The 23,821-nt window shown below is 36.1% G+C and overlaps 1 protein-coding gene across 7 annotated transcripts in view; it reads left to right on the top strand.

Moving 5' to 3' along the window:
- The window catches only part of MPDZ (multiple PDZ domain crumbs cell polarity complex component), a 159,710-nt gene that overhangs the window by 56,724 nt on the left and 79,165 nt on the right, over window positions 1–23,821 (top strand). For 6 of the 7 annotated variants that reach the window (XM_053656300.1, XM_053656299.1, XM_053656294.1 and 3 more), the window contains 10 exons: window positions 964–1,167; window positions 1,749–1,888; window positions 3,279–3,492; window positions 4,553–4,681; window positions 6,151–6,345; window positions 8,961–9,075; window positions 9,416–9,504; window positions 15,332–15,515; window positions 20,937–21,046; window positions 23,189–23,335. In XM_053656300.1, coding sequence (XP_053512275.1) covers window positions 964–1,167; window positions 1,749–1,888; window positions 3,279–3,492; window positions 4,553–4,681; window positions 6,151–6,345; window positions 8,961–9,075; window positions 9,416–9,504; window positions 15,332–15,515; window positions 20,937–21,046; window positions 23,189–23,335 — 1,527 coding nt within the window. The remainder of the gene's footprint in view (window positions 1–963; window positions 1,168–1,748; window positions 1,889–3,278; window positions 3,493–4,552; window positions 4,682–6,150; window positions 6,346–8,960; window positions 9,076–9,415; window positions 9,505–15,331; window positions 15,516–20,936; window positions 21,047–23,188; window positions 23,336–23,821) is intronic. The other variant, XM_053656298.1, reaches the window with a different exon arrangement.

Here is a 23,821-nt window from a genome sequence, read left to right as displayed (position 1 = left end):
TTCGCTAGAAGGACCTATAGAACTTAGGGAAAGCTATTACATCCATAGTTTTGGTCTATTTTACAGAAGGGATGGAGGTCAAAAATTGGCCAAATGAAGAGACTCGTAGTGTAGGGCCTGGTAGGATTTCAAACCAAAGAAAGCTTTTATTTTCCTTAGGAAGTGTCCCCTTCCCCCAGTTCTATGCATGGCAGTGTGCATGGAGGATTGCCAACCCAGCAAGCTCACCTGAGCTCTCTGCTCAGTTTTATTTGGTCATCATTTCCTGGGTTGGATTGATTGCCCATAGAGTTTAACACAGTCTCAGACTTTGATCTGTATCATGTGACCTTGGAGCCCACCAACAATAACAAAGGCACTCCTATCATCTGGGAAATTCCAAGGCTTTAAAAGTTACTTCCTAGGAGGTGGGACAAAGGCCAGATCTCTCTTTAGGGAAAATCAAATTCTTTACTATATACACTATTTTAAAAATTCAAGTAATATGGTAATCCCCAGAATCCAATTTCTCAGGAACAAATAGTGTTATATTGGTTGTTTGGTATATATTGTTTCAGATGTTTAATACATTTGTAAACAAATAAAATATAAACATTTTTAAAAGTACATTGAATTATATTATACATATTATTCTGTACCTAGTTGTTTTCACTTAAAAATGTGTGTATTGGTGTGTATGTTTTTGCTCTGTTTTAATGAGTACCCTGGAGTTGAACTCTGGAAGTAATTAGTTTAAAATATTTTTTATCTAACAAATAGTGCTACATTGCATATCCTTATTCACATGTCTTTCTGTGTTATTCTGATTTTTTCCTTAAAACAGATTTCTTGAAATAGAGTTGCTGAATTAAAGGGTATGGACAATTTGAAATTTGGTATATACTTTGTTATTACTCCTGTTGGGATGTTTTTATGAAACAGTTTGTGGAATGTCAAAATTGTTAATTTCTATATTACTCTTAGGTAAACATTGCAACATCGGCCATTTCAAATGCAGAATGTGCCCATATTTCGCATATCACCCCAGCTACAGCTGTGCAAAATGAATTGTTTTTATCATCCCAAAACAATGGTAATCTGGAAGCCCTTACAACTTCAGGTACTCCACACATCAATGGGAAACATGCTTGTGATGAATTTGATCAACTTATTAAAAATATGGCCCAGGTAAGAACACTTATTTCTGTTACAATAGAATGTACAGTATCTTAAGACTATAATCAAATCCTGGATAAATTGAAGAATATTAATAAATTTATATTATATAACATGTTAAATATACATTAAATGTATATATTTTATTAAATGTAGTATTAAATATTAATGAAGACATTTATAACATTTGAAACAAATTGGAATGAAAGTGATTTCGTATGAGTTTGGGTAGTTCAGAAATTTTTCTATTATATATTTTTACAGATGGCAAACACAAGGCCCTAAAACCTTGTTTTATCTGGCCAGCACCTTGTTTCTACCCAGTGGCAGTGCCGAGCTCTCATTTAATTGTTCAGGAGCAGTTACATTTACACGCTCCTAAAATTACATTCGGCCCTTTGAAGGCAACCACAGGGCTGATGTGGCCCCTGGTGAAAATGAGTTTGACACCTCTGTTCTAGGTGATGAGGGATAAATCTTATCTTAGAAAAAGTTTTTAAATCTATTTTTTAACAAAATGATGTCACTAATAAGTTAACTGTGAGTACAGTGATTGGCTTTGGGTTTTATTTCTTGCTTTATTTCGTGGACAGGGTCGCCACGTAGAAGTCTTCGAGCTCCTCAAACCTCCCTGCGGAGGCCTCGGGTTCAGTGTTGTGGGACTGAGGAGTGAAAACCGGGGGGAACTGGGGATATTTGTGCAAGAGATCCAAGAGGGCAGTGTGGCCCACAGGTGAGACCGGCCGGCTGCTTCTCTCGGTTTGGGACCACGTTCAGGAGAATTCAGAGAAGCAAAAGTGAATAAAAACAAACAAAAATTCAAATGTCATGATATTAACCAGTTTAGAAATACATGTCATTAACATTGCTATGCTACAAAGTAAGTCCTGTTGAAAAGAGCAGCTTTTAAATATAAACAGAACTTAATCCCTTTTTAGTAAGGAAAGAAAAATTTGATTAGGATAGTATTCTCAGTGTTAGTAAATGGGCTCTTCTGATTAGATGTAAGAATGACTATTTGGAAATATATATATGTATATCTCATGATAATTTGAACTATATTTTACTAATATACTCAAAACAACAAGTAAATATATGCATCTCTGCTTTCATTTGTAGAAGATAGGAATATCCAAGATGTAGGTTGAGTGGGTAGTTGAAAGAAGAGGACGTTTCAAGGGGAGGAATTGATTAGGGGTAGATCAACTGAAGTCAAATTCTATGTTTTTTAAAAAAATTTGTTGTACTTTTTCTATTACCATTCAGTCCCCTTGTACCGCCCCCTGCAATCACCATACTGTTGTCCATGTCTGAGTCCTTTTCACTTTATGTTTGATCTCGCTACCTTCTAACTTCCCCCCATAGCTGTCATCCTGCTCTCCATCTATGAGTGTGTCTCTATTTTGCTTGTTAGTTCAGTTTGTTTTTAGATTACACATATGAGTGAAATCATATGGTGTTTGTCTTTCTCTGGCTTATTTCACTTAGCATAATATTCTCCAGGTCTGCCCGTGCTGTTGCAAAGGGTAAAATTTTCTTCTTTTTCTTTTACAGTCAAGTAGTATTCCATTGTGTAAGTGTCCCATAGTTGTTTTATCTACTCATCTATTGATGGACACTTGGGCTGCTCCCATATCTTGGTGATTGTAAATAATGCTGCAGTGAACATAGTGGTGCTTATATTCTTTCTAATTAGTGTTTTGGGTTTCTTCAGATATATTCCCAAATGTTGGATTCCTGGGTCAAAAGGCAGATCTGTTTTTAATTTTTCAGGTATCTCCATACTGCTTCACTCAGTGATTGCCCCAGTCTTCATTCCCACCAACAATGCAAAAGGGTCCCTTTCCTCCACACCCCTTCCAGCACTTTTTGTTTGTTGATTTATTGATGGTAGCCATTTTGACAGGTGTGAGGTGATATCTCATTGTGGTTTTCATTTTCATTTCTCTAATGATTAGTGACATTAAGCAAAGTATAGGTTTTTAAATACAGAAGTTCCAAAAATCTTTAAGTGTGTGGACGTTAGAAAATGGAATTAAAATAACCTGAAATATATGCCAAAAAAGCTGTCATTGTCTTGGGAGCTGTCAGATATCTTTTACTCTACTTTTCATTCTTGATAGAGATGGAAGACTGAAGGAAACTGATCAGATCCTTGCTATCAACGGACAGGCACTTGACCAGACAATCACACATCAGCAAGCTATCAGCATCCTTCAGAAAGCCAAAGAAAATGTGCAGCTGGTTATTGCCAGAGGCTCACTGCCTCAGCTCATCAGCCCCATCATCTCCCGGTCCCCGTCTGCGGCCAGCACAATTTCAGCTCACTCTAATCCGGTGAGTGTGTAAGCTGTTCACAAGGAACAGAACATATTTTTCCAGGTCTTTCTGATTTTTCACACGTTTCTAATTCCTTAGGTTCTTTGTCTGTATTGAGGTTTTGCGTTTTTATTTTCTTATCCTTCCCTAGCCTGGAATATTTTTTTATTTAATTGTGATTAAATTTCTAGCTTCTAAAACAATTTTTACTAATTTTATGAAGTTGATTTTTTATTTGACAGCATGCCTCAAATGAAAACAAATTTAATCCTGTAACAAAATTGACTGTAGGCAGAAAAAAATCTTGATTTTGCTTTGTAAATGGTAGCTTGTACAGGGTAGGGCAAAAGTAGTTTACAGTTGTGAGTGCATGAAGCCCAGAGTTCATTCTTGTGTTATTATTTATTAACCATTGTGTTATTTTCAGAGGAACAACTGTAAACCTACTTGTGCTCCACCGTGTATTATTGTTAGTTAGGCTCTCAGTGACTTTAAGAAGTCATCTGGTTTGGAACCTGGCAAGGCAGGACTATGCAGAAAACATTTTTAATAGGTAAAAGTTTTTCCTTGATTGTTTTCTTTTTAAAAAATGCTTCACAAAGGATCTCACAAATCATCACTGTCTTTACCTGGTTAAGTGTGGTCACTAGGATGATGTATTGATAATTCGAGAATGATTATGCAGTAACAATTTGTTGAAAGGGAAATGTACTAAATAAAAGGTACATTTCTTTTCAAATTTTATTTATTTAGTTTTAGAGAGAGGGCAAGGGAGGGAGAAGGACAGAAACCTCAATGTGTGGTTGCCTCTCCCATGGCCCCCACTGGGGGTCTGGCCCGCAACCCAGCCATGTGCCCTGACTGGGAATTGAACTGGCGACCCTTTGATCTGCAGCTCAAGCTCAATCCACTGAGCTACACCAGCCAGGTCAAAAGGTACATTTCTTAAGGCTCATTATGTTCGAACTCATTCTTTAATACTACTCAAAAAATAATATTCACAAAAATATCAGCTACAATGAAAATTTTAGTTTTCCTTAAAAGTTTTTTCAGATGCTTACAGAAGCTTTGTTTTGAGGTTCACTGGCAGCATGTGGAAACCATTGAATTGGTGAATGATGGATCTGGCCTAGGGTTTGGCATTGTAGGAGGCAAAGCAACTGGCGTGATAGTGAAGACCATTCTGCCTGGAGGGGTGGCTGATCAGGTAAGCCACTTCCAAAGGGTCCTCTGTTAAATAGCATGGCTTCCTCTTTTATGTTCTCTGTCAGGAAAGAGAAACTTCAGCCTTAGATAATACCAAAGAAGCTGAGTTATAAGCTTCTGTTCGCTGGGCTGTCCTGAAAATGTTTTCTTAGACCTGGGGAGAAATACCTTTCAAATGAAGATGTTATTAATTTAAAGTAATAGACCCACAGACAAAAGCTTATGGTTTTTGATCATTGTAGAGGTAGTAGTCCATTATTTTTATATCACAAATCATATCTAAAAACCTAGTCAACTATTTTATGGTCCCACATATTACAGAAAGAATACTTCATTATTATAGGAAAAAAATAGGGTTAATCTTGCCCCTGTAGTGATGGGTCACTGTTATCATCTTTGTATGTGAAACACAGTCTGTTTTTATCACTTAGAGTCGCTCCTCACAGAATTGCTATGTATGCTGTGACACGTTGGAATATATACGTATAAGGAATTGGTAGTTACTTATTATGATTTATATTTTAATTAGACAAGTATAGCTAATACAGGTGTCTTTTACCTTGATTATAACAATTTGCTTATAAAGATATTTGCTATTGCATGTATATTTGATCTTAGGAGTCAGATTTATCAAATATCTGTCATATTCATAAGTGAAAGTCAGATATATTTGCAGCCTTATCAATAAAGGTATTGACAGTTTGCAAACTTTATTTCTTCTAATATTAGCCAGTCTCTAGTGGCATCAGTGAGATTCCCCTAGTTAACAGGCTTGTGATAAATGAGTTTTACCTTCAGTGTATAGCTGCAGAATTCAATACTGTGGGTAATTGCCACATGTCACTTTTAAATTCAAATTTAAATGAGTTAAAATGAAATAAAATTATAGATTCAGTTGCTCAGTTGGACTGGTGACATGCTGCTTGTAGCTGCCGTATTGGACAATGCAGAACATTTTCATCACTGCGCAAATTTCTAGTGGCCGTCGTTTTTATGGAGGCTTGTAAGACTGTGTTTATCTCACCATGATTTTTTCTATAAATGAAATCTTTAGAGATGCGTATAAGTTAAATAGCAAGGCACAAAATTGTGGTATTATTTCAGTGCTTTCTTGTGGTTTATACCATATTTTGAGCAATATGTATTTGTATAATTACCTATACTTGATCTTTGTTTAATGGCATTTTCTCCTCCTATACTTCAAAAAAAAATCACAAAAAGGCTTACATAATACTTTCTTGTATCTAATGAGTAGAAATCAAATTGAAAAGCTCATATTGACTCTCAATTTAAGGAATACCTGTGAATTTTAGTTAAAAACAGTAAAAACCACAACCACATGTTTAGTGTTCCATGATTGATATTTCATGTCATTGTTTTTTTTTAAAATTATTCCCTCTCCCTCATTTAGGATTTCTCTGATGAAGATAATAGTAATAAAGCCTGATAAATCCATCTCTTTTTATTCAGCACGGGCGATTATGCAGTGGAGACCACATTCTAAAGATTGGTGACACTGATCTAGCAGGAATGAGCAGTGAGCAAGTAGCACAAGTCCTGCGGCAGTGTGGGAACAGAGTGAAACTGGTGATAGCCAGAGGCGCCCTTGAGGAACCGGCAGCGCCCCCCGGGTGCTCGTCCCCATGCTCTACACCGGAGATGCGGGTAAGGTGGTGGATGGCGAATCGGGGAGGTCGTACGTGGTCAATGGCACTGACGTGACGGGGTCTTTGCTTTAAAACTAGATTTAATCATGTTTATGTATTAGTGATAAAAAGTGAAACAAAATTCAAACGTAGAGGTATTTTGGCACAAATAATATGTTTTGGGGAATAATGTGTAACAGAGGAAAAATTGTGTAAAGAATTCTAGATCACTATTTTATGCTTTTTATCTAAGTGGCATATTTATGAGGATAATACTTTACACTCTGAAAAAGTTTTAAAAAATTACTTGTAACTAATACCTAAAATGTTTAGTTCTTTAAAGCTCTTAGAAGGCTGTCTGTGAGGTGGGCTATAAGTTTTAATCATTCCCTTACAACTTCCTTTATACTGTCTTTGTTTTGGGAGTGGTGCTGATGAATAATGCTCACTAAAATCTTTTAATATTGTTTTAAGGTTATGTCACACAACTATTATCAGATTTGTAATGAGAAGGCTCTATTCTTGAACCAGTTTTTATAAAGTTTTAAACAAAAGTTATGCTTTTGAGGTTGTCACAAAAGCTTTATTCATATGTATAGCATTCCATCTCTATTTTTAACTTGATATGAAAAAAGCTAAGCAATTTCAGAATTTTAGAATGTGGTTATCACAAATAGTTCAGGTCATGATATGACTGTAGCGGATAAAATATCTACAAAATAATTTTTTCCAGAAAATCTAAATATTAAAAAAGATAAGCAACTCAGTTTTTAGATAACCTTTATAGCAAATGTTAAGTCCTACATTCCTTTGTCATAGATCTAAATGCATCTATGTGATTTTTTTTCTATTAATGTGTTTTGTAACCAGTTGCTTCAGATTCTTTTTTTAGTATCCTTGCCTCCTCCACAAGCCCTTTGAAACTTTATTAGAACACTTGAAATTTCCATGATTCTGTTGTTTTTTAGGATTGAGTTTGGTTGCTATTTTTTGCAGAGAGAAAGAAGTAAAGAAAGAAAGCTTGTTTATGAAAGTATTTAAGTGGCATTCTTTGTGGTAAACAAAAACATTTTATTCAGCAACATATAAATGAATGCAATACCGAAAACCATTTGATGTAATTGAAAGCTTAGAAAAATATCTATTCTGTGCATATCATCATTTCTGAAGCTTGTGCCCCTTTTAAAACCATTCGATAGTCAAATTGCCACCCTCTAAAATAGCGCTCGCATAAGTCTTATTAAAAATAGAAAACACATTTGTTTCAATTGAAGCAGATTTCATCCTGTCATTTTCTTGTAATTATCTAAACTTTAAACTTTTTGCTAAGTTTGCACAGATAATTATGTGCAGTGAGAAAAACTAAATGAAACTTTACCATAAAGTTATATTTCATTTAGGTGGACTGTCAGTGAGATCTACTCAAGAGTTTTCTTAAAGAAAATCAGAGAACATTAGTAGCCCCTACCAGCAGGTCCATTGGAACCCTTAGCCTTCATTCAGTTGTGATCCTCTGCGGTTCTCCCTGCAGTCTGCTGACACTGTGCTGGTGTATAATACCGTAGCTCACGGAGACTCACTGCACTAGTCCACCAATGCTTAATTCAGGGATCCTCGCCCTTCAGGCCCATGCATAATTAACACCAGGGGTACATGTTAGAGAACACTGCCTTTGGTTTCCATTGAAGGATGGAAGGAACTCATAGCAAACAGGCATACTTTCCTTATAGATAGCTTTTAAGTTAAAGAATGAATTTACAAAACGAATACAGGGGCCATTTTAAATAGGTCACTGGTGAATCTCACTGATTTCTTAAATCATCAGTCTGTTAATAACGTGTCTGAAGGATAGATTGTCATATTCATGGTGTTAGAATCGACTATTAACTTAGGATAGTAATAGCAGCAACATGTCCTGAGTAGACAGGATGGCCTCTACGGTCCTCTAAGGATTTTACGTATAGCTTCGCAATTCAGAACAGGGTTTCAGCAACCAGCCTATCTGCATTTTAATTCTGCCTCTTGTGGAACATTTACCATTTATCATTGAAAAAGTTTATATTTCTCAGTTTCCCCAGAGAAAAATCTACAGTAATTGTGCCTTCCTCATAGCCTTGTTCTAAGGAGTAAATAAATTTATGTTAACTGCTTGTTAAAAAGAAGCTCTCAGTAAATGTTAGCTGGACATGCTGTTTTATTTTTGGTAGGCTATTGACAAAGTGTTGCTTAGAAAGATTCAGTGGCAGAGCTAGATTTGAACTCGTTCTGAATTCGAAACGTGAGTTCTTTCAGCCTCCTAACTCCTTTAAAAATGAAGATGAGCCATCTCTAAGTATAGAATTTGTTAATAAGAAATTGTTTGAATTTTAAAGTTTTGTACACACAAACAATAATGTGTTTCTCTGATAAGGGTATATGTTCTGCTTTACTGCTGACACACCTTCTTAGTACAAATTTGATGCTAGTCCACGTCACCAAGATGCAAGGACTAAAATCTATATTATGGTCCTCCAGCAGGCTTCTCTGACAGTTCATTACAGTTTATTGTTTCTAAATAAAGGCTGTAGCCTTTTGAGCTTATCTTGTTTGTTTACATTTATTTTTCTGTGTATTTATTTATTGATTTTATTTTAGGTTGATGCTTCCACTCAGAAAAGTGAAGAAAGTGAGACATTTGATGTCGAACTCACTAAAAATGTCCAAGGATTAGGAATTACCATTGCTGGTTACATTGGAGATAAAAAATTAGGTAGTTTTAAACATTAGTATTTTATTTTTTAATTTGACATTTGCCTTATATAATTATCTTATGAATTATTTTCTCAACATTATTTTTATATTGATGGTTAACCAGATTGAAACATTTTTAGGAATAATTGAATGTGTATGATTCTGATTTCGTATTTAAGACAGACAGAAGTATTGTCTTATTCTCTAGCCTAAGTTGTACTACTGGTTTTGTTTTTGTGGCTTATTTATTTATATTTGTTCAAAATTAGGACCTTATATTTAGATAATGGATGATGAATATGATTTATTATTTGAGTGACCTTTATAAATAGTAAAAATAAAACTATTTTTAATTTTAGAACCTTCAGGAATCTTTGTAAAGAGCATTACAAAGAGCAGTGCTGTTGAGCATGATGGAAGAATCCAAATTGGAGACCAAATCATAGCAGTAAGTAACACATTTAATTTCACTTTGTTAATTTTCATGGTTGAAAAATGCATTCTCCTAGCTTACTCAGTTTTGAGAACTACATTTAGCTCAGTACATTAGCTGGCTTTGACGATTTAAAGCTCTCATGACAATGACCAACTTTATTTTGTGGAGGTAGAGCATTGCCTACTGATTTCAGTTCGAAAGCTGGGGCTTCCTTATTGAATAATTTCTGATACATCTGATTTTGGGTTGTAACATTAATATTATAGTTAACTTACATTAAGATCATATTTACACTTTTGTTGTAGATACTTCAAAAACCACATGTCATAACCTTTAGTTTGCTTGAATCTGAATTTGGAATGCATTTTCATTTTTTCTATAGCAGAATGACACTGCTGTTGTTGACTCCATGACCAGGGCTATGTTTAGATCTAAGAATGTACAAGAATAAAGAAAAGATCCAGCTTCTCTTACTCAGATCAAGCCCATCATTATTATTATAATAACAGCAGTATGTTTTGAGTGTACGGGCTATTCAAGGCAATGTTCAAGACAGTCTGACTTTCAGCCCAGTGTTCAGTGGGAATGGGACTACATGACTTCTCCTTAGAACACAAATGCAAAAGGTGCTTCACCAGGGGCTTCCTGGTCAACAACTTTAGGAAAACTGCTGGCGATCTGTTCTCTTAGGGATTCACAGTGCACATCAAAAAATCGAAGACTGAGAGGTTCTATAGCAGAGAAACTTGTTTAACTCTTTTAATTTAGTGTTTCCTAAACCTTTGTAATCATGAGTTCTTTCTATCCTCAAACATGTTAATATTCTTTGGAAGACATATTGGGGAATGCCAATTTATCTTAATATGTATTTGTTTATGTTTAAGTTTATGTTATTTCCTTGGGATACTAATAACAGTGAGAAAGTAGAGTGTTACACTTTCTACTTTCTCCACCTAAATAGAGGAGTCCTTGTTCATAGCAGCATTATTCCCAATAGCTAAGGTGACATAGTGACTCCGATGTCCACAAGTAGATGAATGAGTTAACAAAATGTGATATTATACAATGGAAAATTATTTAGCAATATAAAGGAGATTCTGTCTCATTCTACAATATGGATAAACCTTAAGAATATTATGCTAAGTGAAATAATCCAGTCAAAAAAAAGGACAAGTCTGTATAATTCCACATATATGAAGTGCCTAGAGTAGCCAAACTTGGAAGCAGAATGTAGAATGGTTTTTGTGAGGGGATGGGTAGAGGGAAATAGAGAGCTCTTGTTAATGGGTATAGAGTTTCATCTTGCAAGAGAAAAACATCTGAAGACCTGTGGTATGACTGAATATAGTTAACACTTCTGGATGGTACACTTAGAAATAGTGAAGGTGGTAAATTGTATGTTACATGTTTTCTACCACCATTTAACAGAAAAAGTAGAGGTTTTCTTTATCTCTGCCATTTGCTTCTACATTGCAGCTCCCTGAGTTCTCGGACTTAATTCCATAAAGCTCCTAACTACACCTGTTCACCTCTTGAAATCTACTATAAAGTTCAAGGTGTGCTTGCCACCTAAACCAGCTGTCTCCTGGGAATGAATTTTCCCCACAGTATCTCCATTTTAACATGCAATGAAAATTAATTTCTTTAAGTGCTTTATTTTGGAGGACAGGGAGGGAGAGAGAGTGAATAGATACAGACTCTAAATTTATATGTGATACTGAATTAAAAATTGGAAACATAGTTACTACTTTCCCCCCTAAACTGTATATTGTAATCCATTGGAAAAGCTTTTATAAATTTGCTTTATTGAGATCTAATTCACATCAAAATTTACCCACTTAAAGTGTATAATTCAGTAGGTTTTGTATATTCAGTGTGTATTAATTATCACAATCAATTTTAGAACATTTTCATTATCCTAAAAAGAATCCTCATGCACGTTAGCAGTCACTCCCTATTCCCCCATCCTCTCAACCCTAGATGACCACCCAGCTACTTTTCATATAAATGTGCCTGTTCTGGACAGTTCATGTAAATGGAATCATACAATAAGTGATCTTATGTTATTGGCTTCTTTTGCTTAGCATAAGGTTCATTCATATTGTAGCATATAAGAAGAAATTCTTCATTTCTTTTTCTAGCTGAATGCTATTCACTTGTATGGATATACCACATTTCATTTATCCGTTCATCAGTTCATGGATATTTGGGTGGTTTCCACCTTTCTACACCTCTATGAACTCTCATGTACCAGTTTTTGTGTAGATGTATGTTTTCATTTCTTGGGTGTGTACTTAGGAGTTGAGTCCCTGAATCCTATTACAACTTTGTGTTTGTTTTGCAAACTCCTTTCACCTACAAAATTGGGATGAAGAAAGGACCCTTGTATGGTTTTTAGGAAAACAAATGAGTAATTTATTTTAAATACTTTGCATAATTGCACACAGATGCAATTTAATTAGTTAAGCAGATATTTATTAAGGGAATGAAATGATCACACATTTGAAAATAGAATCACAGTGTTTCTCTCCATCATGTCATTATTTTCATTCTTATGTAAGTGGATCATCAGATATCATTTCCCTTAGGCAAGCGCAGTGATAAAGGAAATTGTTGACCCAGAAGTGGAAGCACCTTTCTTGTGAAATGTTTTCTTGCTTTCAATATAATTTCTTGTCTTTACCATCATCAATGTTCTGATTTCTGACTTTTAGCAACATTCTTAGAAGCACCTTAAACTCTTAGGGAATGTCATGAGATGCTTTTGATTATGCATTAATTTAGTGCAAAATATCACCATCTTGTGGACTTTTGAGATACTGATAGTAAAGTACTTCACACAGGTTGTGTTTTCACAACTGCAGTACTTGTTTTGTTTTGTTTTCTATCTTTTTTTTTCTTGGTAAAAGCTATTATTATATGGAGCTATACTGTGTTTTCATTTTATAATTGTGATGGTGGGAAGATTAAGAAACCATTTCTCACTATTTTGAGAAAGTATTTTTTATGGCATTAAAACTTCTTTGTTACAGGATTCCTGTTTCACAGATTTTGCTCTGTGGACCCCTAGGGTTTCACTATAGACCTTAACAGAGGAGCGGAGTAGAGTGAATGAATACAGTTTGCCCTACTTATATATAGGTATATAAGCATTACCTTATAAAAGGACTCTAAAGTTGACCAAGCTTGTCATTAGATATAAACTTATTCTTTTTAGATTAACATACATAATCCTGGCTAAAAGCAGTATGGGTTATGATTGATTAAAATATTATTAAATAAGTATGTAACTATGGAAAGGTGCCAAATGTCGCCTTTGATATTCTGTGACTTTTTGTACATACAGGTATAGGCTGTGTTTGAGGAGGGCTTGGACAGCCAATTGAGGGTGCTAAGGAGCTGTGGTTTTTTTAGTCGCTCCCACTAGTATTTCACCCTGTAATTGTTCCTGTTAATTTTATATCTCTTGTTGCCATGGCACCTATTTCCACTGCAGTCTTGTCTGTGGCACCATTGGATCTGAAACCACGTCTTACTCAACTCACTTCCTTCAATAATGAGGGACCAGAACTGGCCTGAGCTTTGGTTCAGACCTGGGTGATCTGGCCTCACACGTATGATGGGACTTACTATGTTGAACAAACGTTGCTCCCATGAAGGCTTGGGATTTTCAGGCGTATTAATCAGTTCTTCACCCTATTAATAATGATTCAAGCTGATAAGTGTCTTCAGTACAAAGTACCACCTACTGTAATTTTGGGAAGTATCATTATTCCCATGTTACAGATGAAGATACTGAGGAATTTGAACTGAAGTCTGGGTTTAAAAGTCTGTGACTATTTCATTATAGCAATTTGTTCTGTTCTTCTGCCATCTCTGACACTTGGGTAAGAAGTATATATTTAAATTTAGGCCATCAAGCTTTCAAAATAAAGGAAAAATGTACTTTTTTTACATATTTGTATTTTATTACTATTAAGTAAACAAAATCATATGCATTTGATTTTTCTTAATGAAACTCACTTTGAGAGTTGAGCAATAAAAATCTTTTGTAATTAAGAACTTCCAGCCTAAGTTCTATGCATGTTAAAAATTTTTATGGAAACTCAAGACAGATTTTTTTCAAGTGTTTTTCTCCTTCACTATCCTGAAAGTAAATAACATATATATTTAACTTCGATTAATTTTTGTTCTTGAGGTTTAAAGAATATAAAATTTGAACATAGTTAAAAAATCTTCTCATAGAAACCATTATTAGTGGTTTATATTTTAAAATTTCAGAAAGTATCCATGTATCTATGTTTAAGTAGGGCGATATTATCTTTGTTCATACATTTTAAAAAATATTTTTTTTACTTAAAACTATACCTGGGAGCTATAATCATATCAGCACATGTAGAACTGTTGCGGTATAGTTAAATAATCCTTATAAATGAAATGTTGTTTATAGTTGTTTGCTGTTAGCAACAAGTATATTACATCCATATTTCTGTCTTTTATGGAATAAGGCTTGAAAGGTTTGTTTTGCTGTAGTAGTATTCAGGTTAGAATTAAACTTACTACTTAGTACTGAATTTTGTATGCCACTATTTATTTTTATTTTATTGTTTAATTAAATCCACTGGGATGATGTTGGTTAATGAATTACATAGGTTTCAAGTGTTCAGTCTATGATACATCATCTGTATGTTGTGTTGTGTGTTCACCATCTCGAGCCAAATCACGTTCTGTCGCCGTGTACGTGACCCCCTTTACTCTTTGACTACTCCCTCAACCCCTACCCTGTGGGAACCAGTATACTGTTGTAATCTGCATCTGTGAGTTTTTGTTTTTTTTCTTGTTTGTTCTTTTGTTGCTGTCCGTTTTATGCTCCACATATGAGTGAAATCATATGGTTCTTAACTTTTTATGTGCAATTTTACTTAGCATGACAATCTCAAGATCTATCCATGTTGTCACAAATGGTAGTATTTCATCTTTTCTTATGGCTGAGTAGTATTCCATTGCATATATGTACCACATCTTTGTCATCTAGCGAAGGACACTTTGGTTGTCCAGAGAGTCTGTACTGTGGGAGCACAACTTGCAGAGATGTCGTGGCTGAAGGGAGCCATGAGATTGGAGGGATGGAAATAAGCCCTTTGGGCAGAGTGATAAGCACATTATTTAGGGTGAAGGTGGTGATGGGAGGTGAGGATAATGACCCAGGCCACTCTAGCCATTCAGAGAAAGAAATCAGAGCATTGCCCTATGCGTGTTTGTGAAAGGCAAGGGGGGTTACGTGATTATATCTTCTGTTTGAACAGCTCACTGAGGCCTCTTCAAATGATTCGTCATTGTGAACTAGAAAAAGGGAAAACTGCATACATTTTTTGAAGAGGCAAAGAAATGAAAAGGAGTGCAGTTTTGTTGGCATTTTTAAGCATATGTATATGATTTTAGAGAATATTAGCACTTCCATTGACCACTTTTTTCACTGTCTTCTGTATTTTTATGTCCTGCATAATACTGATTTCCAAAGTTGACTGCATCAACATTACCTGCAGAATGTAAAAATATTTTAAGAGGTATAAAAAGACTGTCCCCCCAGAACTGCTGGCTTATAATTTCTAGAAGTGAGGCCTAGGAATCTGTATTAAACAAAATAGCAAAACCCTCCTGACTGATTCTAGTGAGTGTGAGCTAGTACTGGTCTCCAAACAGGTGTCAGCCCATCCCCCAGTGAGAGGGGTACTCACTCCACATTCTCTTTACATTAACAAGCACTAACTGTGTATTTCGTGAAATGATAATAAATGGTAATATCCATTCATTCTTTAACTTGCCTTGTTCCTACCAGGTGGATGGCACAAACCTTCAGGGTTTTACCAATCAACAAGCAGTGGAGGTGTTGCGGCACACAGGACAAACTGTGCACCTGACACTAATGAGGAGAGGGGCGAAGCAGGAGGCTGAGCTTGCGTCCAGGGAGGACGGCGCCGAAGACGCCGTATTGTCTCCTGTTAATGCCAGCATAAGCAAAGGTAGTGCCAGGTTAATCTGGTTGCTAGTAGTACCCTTACAACATTTCAATTCTTTTCTAATTCTGAAATCATTTAAAAACTGTTTTTTCACTCTCTTTTAACTAAAAACTGTTTTTTAGTTCGCACTATTTAATGCAAACCCAGTAAAAAGGAAATTTAATGCTGTCGGGATTAATGGGACAATGATGTATTCATGAGGTATAGAATTGGCTTCTGAATAAAGCAGATTACTTCTTATCCTATTGATTCAGGCACCATTTCTGCGTTGGAGACTTGGGTAGGGATTTACCTCTCTACCCCTGACTGACCTTTGACTGTCATCGTCACGTTTTCTCGCTAGGGGGGCTCTGTCTGCCTGGGTTGTGCACCTGAGCCCCACAGTGCACCTGACTCCTCAGCCTTTCCTGGAAGGAATCAACTTTAATTTCCTACTTAGTAATGTCATTCGAAGCCTGCTTATATACATGAGTATCTCTGGAAATTACTGAACCCCATGGAGCTCACTGGGGAAAAGGGTTTATTGGTGGAAATCGGCTGTTGGTTTGAAAGTGCTGCTTCATTTCTCACACTGTTAACCATTCCGGTATTTATGCTGTGAAGTACTTATTTCAGTACTAGGATACAGGGAGGCAGATCACAGGAGAAATTCATTACTTCTTTGTCCCATTAACAGGAGAACTTTCCTTTAAGAATATGTTGTTATTGAAGAGTTTACCTATGAAAAACAATTTCTCATGTAGGGATTCAAATATATACAGTAGGGTTTGAAAAATTCAGATGCATGATTATATTATAAATATAATTACTAAAATATTCTTTTATTTAAGAAACTTATGAAAAAGATGAACATTTTTATGTTTGAGGAGAAACATTTTTTATGTTACAATTACCAATTGAAAAAGCAGGTAAACACCTGGAGTCAGGTTATCTTGTTCTTCATGTACTTTTATACAGATGTGATTTTTAAAAATGTGATTAAGCCTCTATGGACCTATTGTAAATTACAAAAAAAAAATTCAAAAGAAGATGTGCCCATTCATCTTTATTTGTAGATCTGATTAATTGCTTAAAATAGTTCACATTAAAATAGTTCATGTAGAGCTGGCATGCTTTCCTGCTGGGTCAATCTCGTCTACGTTTTTTAACCAGGACCCTGTAAAGATCAGTCAGTTACATACATGATTTTACTCCATCCCTCAGGTTTCTATGTCCACCATGTGTGTGTACTTACTTAACAAAGTGAATAGAAAATTATAAAGCATTTCTAAACTGAACACAAGGGAATTTTTAAATCATAAGCTAACAGGAATGAAACTATCCAATTTGGGGAGGGTTTTCCTTCTCACTTTTTTAAAAGTTCTAAACTTTGATATTGCAAGGTTGGTTTTGAAAGGAATTTTAGAGAGAAATTAAAACTTTCTTAGATTTCTTTTACTATAAGCCTAGAGCCCATCAAGCTGCTTAAACATTTTTTTTAGAGCAGCATTGTTTTAATATGTAAATATACCAGAACGCTGTGGTCTTTTTAGACAGGGCACTGCATGCTTTTTTTGAGGCTTTATTTTCCCACACTGGAACCCCGGGGTGCATGGTACATCTCACTTCTCAGTTGTTCCTCCTGGCTTATCTGCATGCAAGTATGGGAGTACCCAGTCTGCCCGCTGCCGCCTTGCCTAGCCTGGTCTGCTGCTTTGTGGCATGTCCTCTCCTCCCCAGCTGCCAATCTCCATCCTTCCTACTAGTCTGGATAAATGTTTCTTCTTTAACTCCTTGGTTGTCAGACTTCCACACAGTTGATATTCTGGCAGTTCTGGTTGTTTATTATTTTTAAATTTGTGGTTGTCCTTTTGGTTGTGTGAGAAAGTAAAGCATACCTAGCTATGCTTCCTTTGTGGCTGGAAGTCGATTCGTAAAATAATTTTATTGAAACATTGTAGTTCTTGAAAATATCTACTACTTCATCATTAAATTCTTTGCTTTTTACTTACAATTTTTATTTTAAAGCAGTATTTGTGTTTGTGAATATACCCTGGCAGTGAAATGTGTAAGATTCACAGGTGCTGATAACATTCTACCATTTTTTACACTATTAGGTGAAGAAATTACTTTGGCTGAAGTGAATTACCAGTAGTAGGGGGGAAAGATAACAGTGTTTCAAAGCACAAAGCCTAAGATAGTAAGTGGGGGATGGGGGGTTGTTATGGAGGCTCAGACCATCTACTTTGCTGTAGAGAATACACAGTATAGAAGGACAGACAGGAGAGGCTTTAGACTCCGAATCAAGGGTCCCAAGTTACTTTTTCAAAAAAGTAGTACAACTTTATTGTTCAAGTACACTTTTCTCCATTTTCCCACCACCACTTTCGTCTGGCCCACCCACTCACACCTCCCATCCTCAACCATCCCCACCTTTGGTTTTGTTCATGGGTCCTTTATACCTGTTCCTTGATGACCTTTTCTCTTCTTTCCCCTGTTATCTCCTTCCTCCTTCTCCTCTAGTTACTGTCGGTTTGTTCTTTATTTCCATGTCTGTGGTTATATTTTGCTTGCTTGTTTGTTTTGTTAATTAGGTTCCACTTATAGGTGAGATCCTATGGTATTTTTCTTTCACCGCCTTGCTTGCTTCACTTACCATAATGCTCTCCAGATCCATCCATGCTGTCCTGAAGGTTAGGAGCTCTTTTCTTTCTTTCTGCTACATAGTATTCTACTATATAAATGTACTAGTTTCTTGATCCACTTATTTATTGATGGGGACCTAGGCTGCTTTCATCACTTGACTATTGTAAATTGTGCTGCTGTGAACATTGGGGTGTATAAGTTCTTTTGAATTGGTGTTTCAGGATTCTTAGGGTATAATCCCAGCAGGGGTATTGCCAACTCAAAAGGCAGTTCCATTTTTAGTTTTTTGAGGAAATTCCATACTGTTTTCCACAGTGGCTGCACCAGTCTGCCTTCCCATCAACAGTGTACTAGGGTTCCCTTTTCTCCACATCCTCACCAGCACTTACTGTTTGTTGATTTGGTTATGATGGCCATTCTGACTGGTGTGAGATGGTATCTCATTGTGGTTTTAATTTGCATCTCTCTGATGGCTAGTGATGCTGAGCATCCTTTCATATGTCTCTGGGCCCTCTATGTCCTACTTGGAGAAGTATCTGTTCAGGTCCTTTACCCATTTTTTAATTGGATTGTTTTCTTCCTGGAGTAGTGTCATGTGAGTTCTTTATATGTTTTCGAGATCAACTCTCGCCTGAGATATCATTGGCAAATACCTTTTCCCATGCGGTTGGTTCTCTTTTTATTTTGCTGATGTTTTCTTTAGCTGGAAGCTTTTTATTTTGATGAGATCCCATTTGTTTATTCTTTCCTTTATGTCCCTTGCTCTAGGGGACATATCAGTGAAAATACTGCTGAATGGAATATCTTGGATTTTCCTGCCTGTGTTCTCTAGGACTTTCATGGTATCGTGATTTACGTTGAAGTCTTTTATCCATCTCGAGTTTATTTCTGGTGTAAGTTGGTGGTTGAGCCTCATTTGTTTGCATGTAGCTGTCCACATGTCCCATCGCCATTTGTTGAAGAAGCTATTTTTACTCCATTTAATGCTTCTGCCCCCTTTGTCATCAAATACTAATTGACCATAGAGGCTTGGGTTTATTTCTAGGCTCTCTATTCTGTTCCATTGATCTATGTGTCTGTTCTTACGCCAGTACCAGACCATTTTGATTACAATGGCCTTGTAATATAGTTTGGTGTCAGCTATGGTGATTCCCTCCTGCTTTGTTCTTCTTTCTCAAGATTGAGGAGCCATTTGACTCCTCAGTAAGATCAGAAGACTGCACTTTAGAATTTTGGAAATATGCCTAAGTCTTGTCTTAGGGCAGTTGGGAGAGGGGGAGAATAGAGAGTTGTTAACTGTAGGTTGTCGTTGTATGGAGACACATTTCAGATTTTTTTATCAGCAGCATGTAGGTTCCCTACTTTTTGCATTCAGAATCCCACCCTGCTTGAATTACTGCCCACCTTTATAAGGACAGCAGAATCAGAGAAAAGGGGTTTGGGAGAGGGTAGGACTCTGAGCCGACTCTGCTCTTTCTAACCCTTAGCAGGTTGAAAGGCTGTATATAACCTTTGCTCATCCCTGTGTCGTAGTTATCCTTCTCTGGACTGAATTTACTTTTGAAAAGAAAACACTCATTTGGGTGGGCTACTCTCTAAATTAAAATGTGTATACATATATATTTTACTGTTTTCAATTTCTCAAGGAGAACCCAGATCATTTTATTAATTTAAGTCATTACAAATTTGTGAAACAGGTCTAGAGTGAAAGCTCATTAATTCCATTATAGAGAAGGCAGTTAATAAAAAATCTGAATTTTGGAACACTTTAAATTTGCAATTTGAATGCCAACAGGGATATTAAATTTTAATTTAGAGTATGCCTTGTGGAGATTTTTTAAAAGACAACCTTTATGACCTGACTGGTGTGGTTCAGTGTGTTGGACATCATACCACAAACCAAAAGGTTGCAGGTTCAACTACCCATCAGGGTACATGCCTGTGTTGCAGGCCAGGTCTGCATGCAGGAGGCATCTGGTTTATGTTTCTCTCACATCAGTGTTTCTCTCCTTCTCTTTCTCCCTCCACTACCCTCTCTCTAAAACTAAATAGAATCTTTAAAAACAAATGTCCTCAAGTGAGAGTCAGAAAACAGCCTTTATGACTAAGAAATAGGACGAAATATGGAACTCTTTGAATATGACTTGCAAATTTTTTAATTAGTTTCTTATTTTGGCTAAATATTTAGGTTAATTTTGTTTAGTGATTTTCTTTCAAAATTTTTTATTTTCCTTTTGCCAGTTAGTGCAGTCCAATCATGGGCTTTTATTTTAATGCGCATTCTCAGTTTTTCACTTTTTCTTATTTGCTCATTGTACATGGAGTTGTATATCTTATTTGTTAATTTCTTTTGATTGCCTGTTTTTGCTAAGGTGTAGCGTGGTCCTTCTTTACTCTGTAGAACCAAATAAAAGTGAAATAGGTAAACATGACAGGCAGCATGGTTTTTACTAGTATCACCAAAGGATCACCCACTGAAACCCGGAGTCATCTGGGGCCCTCATTCTTTTAAGTAAATGTTAGATTGTAAATAGATACTTCAATGGAAATATAGTCAAGGCTTAAAAACAGCCTCTTAGAATAGTGTTAGAACATGAAGATGATAGGATTCTAAATTAAATTATTAAAATATGTAAAGAGACAGAGTATCTCATATATTGGATGATGAGTTAGACTTTGTATAATAGACAGGTTCTGATCCCTGGCATAGAATGTTAAAATTTAAAAAAAAAAAAAGAGTGTTAAAATGAGGATAATTTTTGTAGTTTGTCACTAACTGAATTGTTTTGGCAATTTCAGGGTATCCATTACTGTTAGCTGAGATAGAAGAAGTAGAACACCCACCACAACAGGAAGCTGCCCTGCTGGCAAAGTGGCAAAGGATTATGGGACTTAATTATGAAATTGTGGTAGGTTACCTTACCCTCCCTAACTTCCTTACTTATAACTGTATTTAGTGCAAAGTTCATGAGAGCAATAAAAACCATAATTAAAAAGAGTCTTTGAAAAGTAGCAGTTGTACTGGGCTTTTTTTGGGGAACTAAATGTGCTGATTCAGGTATTAAAAAATTCAGATTGGAGAAAGTTGGATAGTAACCAAGGAACTGAAATGAATGGGATGAAGTTTTAGAATTCATAATTTATCAATGTTTTAATATTTCTGGCTGTAGTATACCTTATATAGATACAGGGAGACTTTTATCCTGATTCTTCAACTTGGGATTTATAGAGAGAATCATAAAAGAATAATAGCAGTTATTTAAAGATTAAAGAAAAATAAATTATGACCTATATATAAAATTGTAAAGACTTTTTCCTACTCTCTATCACACTCACGAATTTACTTTCCTTGACAGGTTTATTTCTATGTGCTTTTTTTCACATAACTTATGCCATATTGACTGCTTTATGTTTATTAATATAGTTTGCATAACTATCATAACAATTGTTATTGGCATCCTAGAAAGATTTAACAAAGGTGCCACAAATTATCAGTCTTTAGGTATATAGCAAATTTCAGGGATTTCAAAAGGAAAAATGTAGTACTAGGTTAGGTAGAATTTCTGTTATTGCTTATAATTAAGTAACTTCAGATTAGAAGAGAGAAAAGAAAATAGATTCATATAATATTCATAACTAGCCTTTACTGATCTCTTCATGCCAAGCAGTGTTCTTCATGTTTGATTTAATTCTCCTGACAATGATCTTTGTTTTAAACACTCAAGATAGTTAACAGTTAAGAAATGAGTGTAGCTGTTACTACCATTTTAAATCGAATTGGGGAAAATACAAGAAGGTCCATCTTAAGTGTGGTTAACTTAACGTGAAAAGAAAGTTGAGGAACTCCTCCCATGGGGTCACCTGGCCCCGACCTGAGACTGCGCTTCTGGTGGTGGTTGAATAGTGAACGGAGCCCTTTAACCTGCCGCTTTGTTGCCAGTGTTAGAGACTGGGAACTCTTCGTGAGCTTTGCGCTCATGGTCTCAGGGTGGTCCTCACGCTGTTACATATCTGTCAAGGGCACATGTGAGCTGTACGAAAGAACTAAACTATTTATTGGCCCTCAACGAAGGTAAGTTAGACTTGGATCCAACTTTAAATTGTTGTCTGTGTAGTCTATAGCACAAAGCTAATCATAGGAGTGGTGGTACAGTGGAGAGGAGGGTTGATGGACATTACGAGGGCACCTGGAGGGCTGCTCAGAGGAAGAGGCGTCTACAACAGGTTTTTAGGAGTGAGAAGGTCATCCAGTGCTCAATTTCAGTCAGATGAGGCAGTTTCTGATGAGAGCCCTGCACATATTACCACTAAGATACGAACGAGATCTTTTGTAATGAAGCAGCATTTTTCTGTCTCTCTATCTCCAGTTTCCTTAACCGTAAAATACAGGGGATGAAGTAGGTAATTTTTAGTATACTTCCAATTTTAATGTAACAGTGAATGGCGTCTTTATGAAAATGGGTGATTTCCTAACATTCTTCATTATTTTGTGAGTAACATAGGAAATAGGAAGGTCATTCTCCTATTTTAAGGTTTGATTTTCTTTTGAAGACAAGTGTCGTCCCTCAGTACAGTATAAGCGAGGGCTGTGGGCTATAGGTTCAGGCTGCTTAGGTTCATAGCTCTTTTCTGGCTGTTCACCAACTGTGGTTAAGGTAACCTCTCTGAACCTCACCTTCCTAACCTGGTAAATTAGGATAGAAACTGGACCTGAGAGAAGTGAATGAGGTAAACTGTGTAAAGGGGTTAGCACAGTCACTGGCACATGGTAAATGCAAAGTGTGCGTTTTTCCAGACGGCTGTTATCTGTAGACCTGGCAAATTTTCTTGGGTTTTTGCTTCTTGCTTCTTCCTTTTGGTTTCTGTTGGTTCATAAAACTGATAGATATTAGTACACTTCCAAAGGAAAAGCTCCAAAGTTTTGCAGCTTTACAGTAAGGTTTATGAAGCTTTTGTGAGAAAGTTGACATGTTTTGAGTAATATAAAATGCATACATAAGAACTTAAAAAATGAAAGAATATTAGAATTGTGACGATTTTTCTTCTTTCAGGTGGCCTGTGTGAGCAAGTTCAGTGAGAACAGTGGGTTGGGGATAAGTCTGGAAGCAACAGTGGGACACCATTTTATCCGGTCTGTTCTACCCGAAGGTCCTGTCGGACACAGTGGGAAGCTTTTCAGTGGAGATGAGCTGTTGGAAGTAAGGAGCTGCACCATTGTCCTCTCCCGCCCCAGCTAAGGTTCTTAAAAGGCTGCAGGAAGCTTCAGGTGGTGAATAAGCAAGTTCTTATTATAAATGTCCCCTCTAAAGGGTACTTTAGAGAGATCTACAAATAAAATTCCACCCAAAGCAGGAAATTCAAGTCAATATTTGCATTGAGTTTCAGACCTAACTTCATGCTGAGTTTCAGACCTAGTTTCATGCTGAGTTTATTTGTTGTTTTAGGTTGAGAAAACTACAAAAATTCCTTAATTTTTTAAAAACATATTGTCAACTTTTAGAATATTTATTTACATATTTTTAAATCACAAACAATGCAAAGTGAGACTTCCGCCAAGATGGAGGCATAGGTGGAGATGCCTTGCTTTCTCGCACAACCAAATTTAGAGACAACAAAATATTAGCAACAGAAAACACAGCCAGAACACAGAAAATTGAACTTTCCAGAAGTCTGATAACAACGAA

Source organism: Artibeus jamaicensis, unplaced genomic scaffold (assembly GCF_021234435.1).
Source record: "Artibeus jamaicensis isolate MK-2021 breed Jamaican fruit bat unplaced genomic scaffold, CSHL_Jam_final scaffold_1964, whole genome shotgun sequence".
Taxonomy (NCBI): Eukaryota; Metazoa; Chordata; class Mammalia; order Chiroptera; family Phyllostomidae; genus Artibeus; species Artibeus jamaicensis.
The sequence above is the reverse complement of the archived record's forward strand: the minus strand, read 5'-3'. Positions and strand labels throughout refer to the sequence as shown.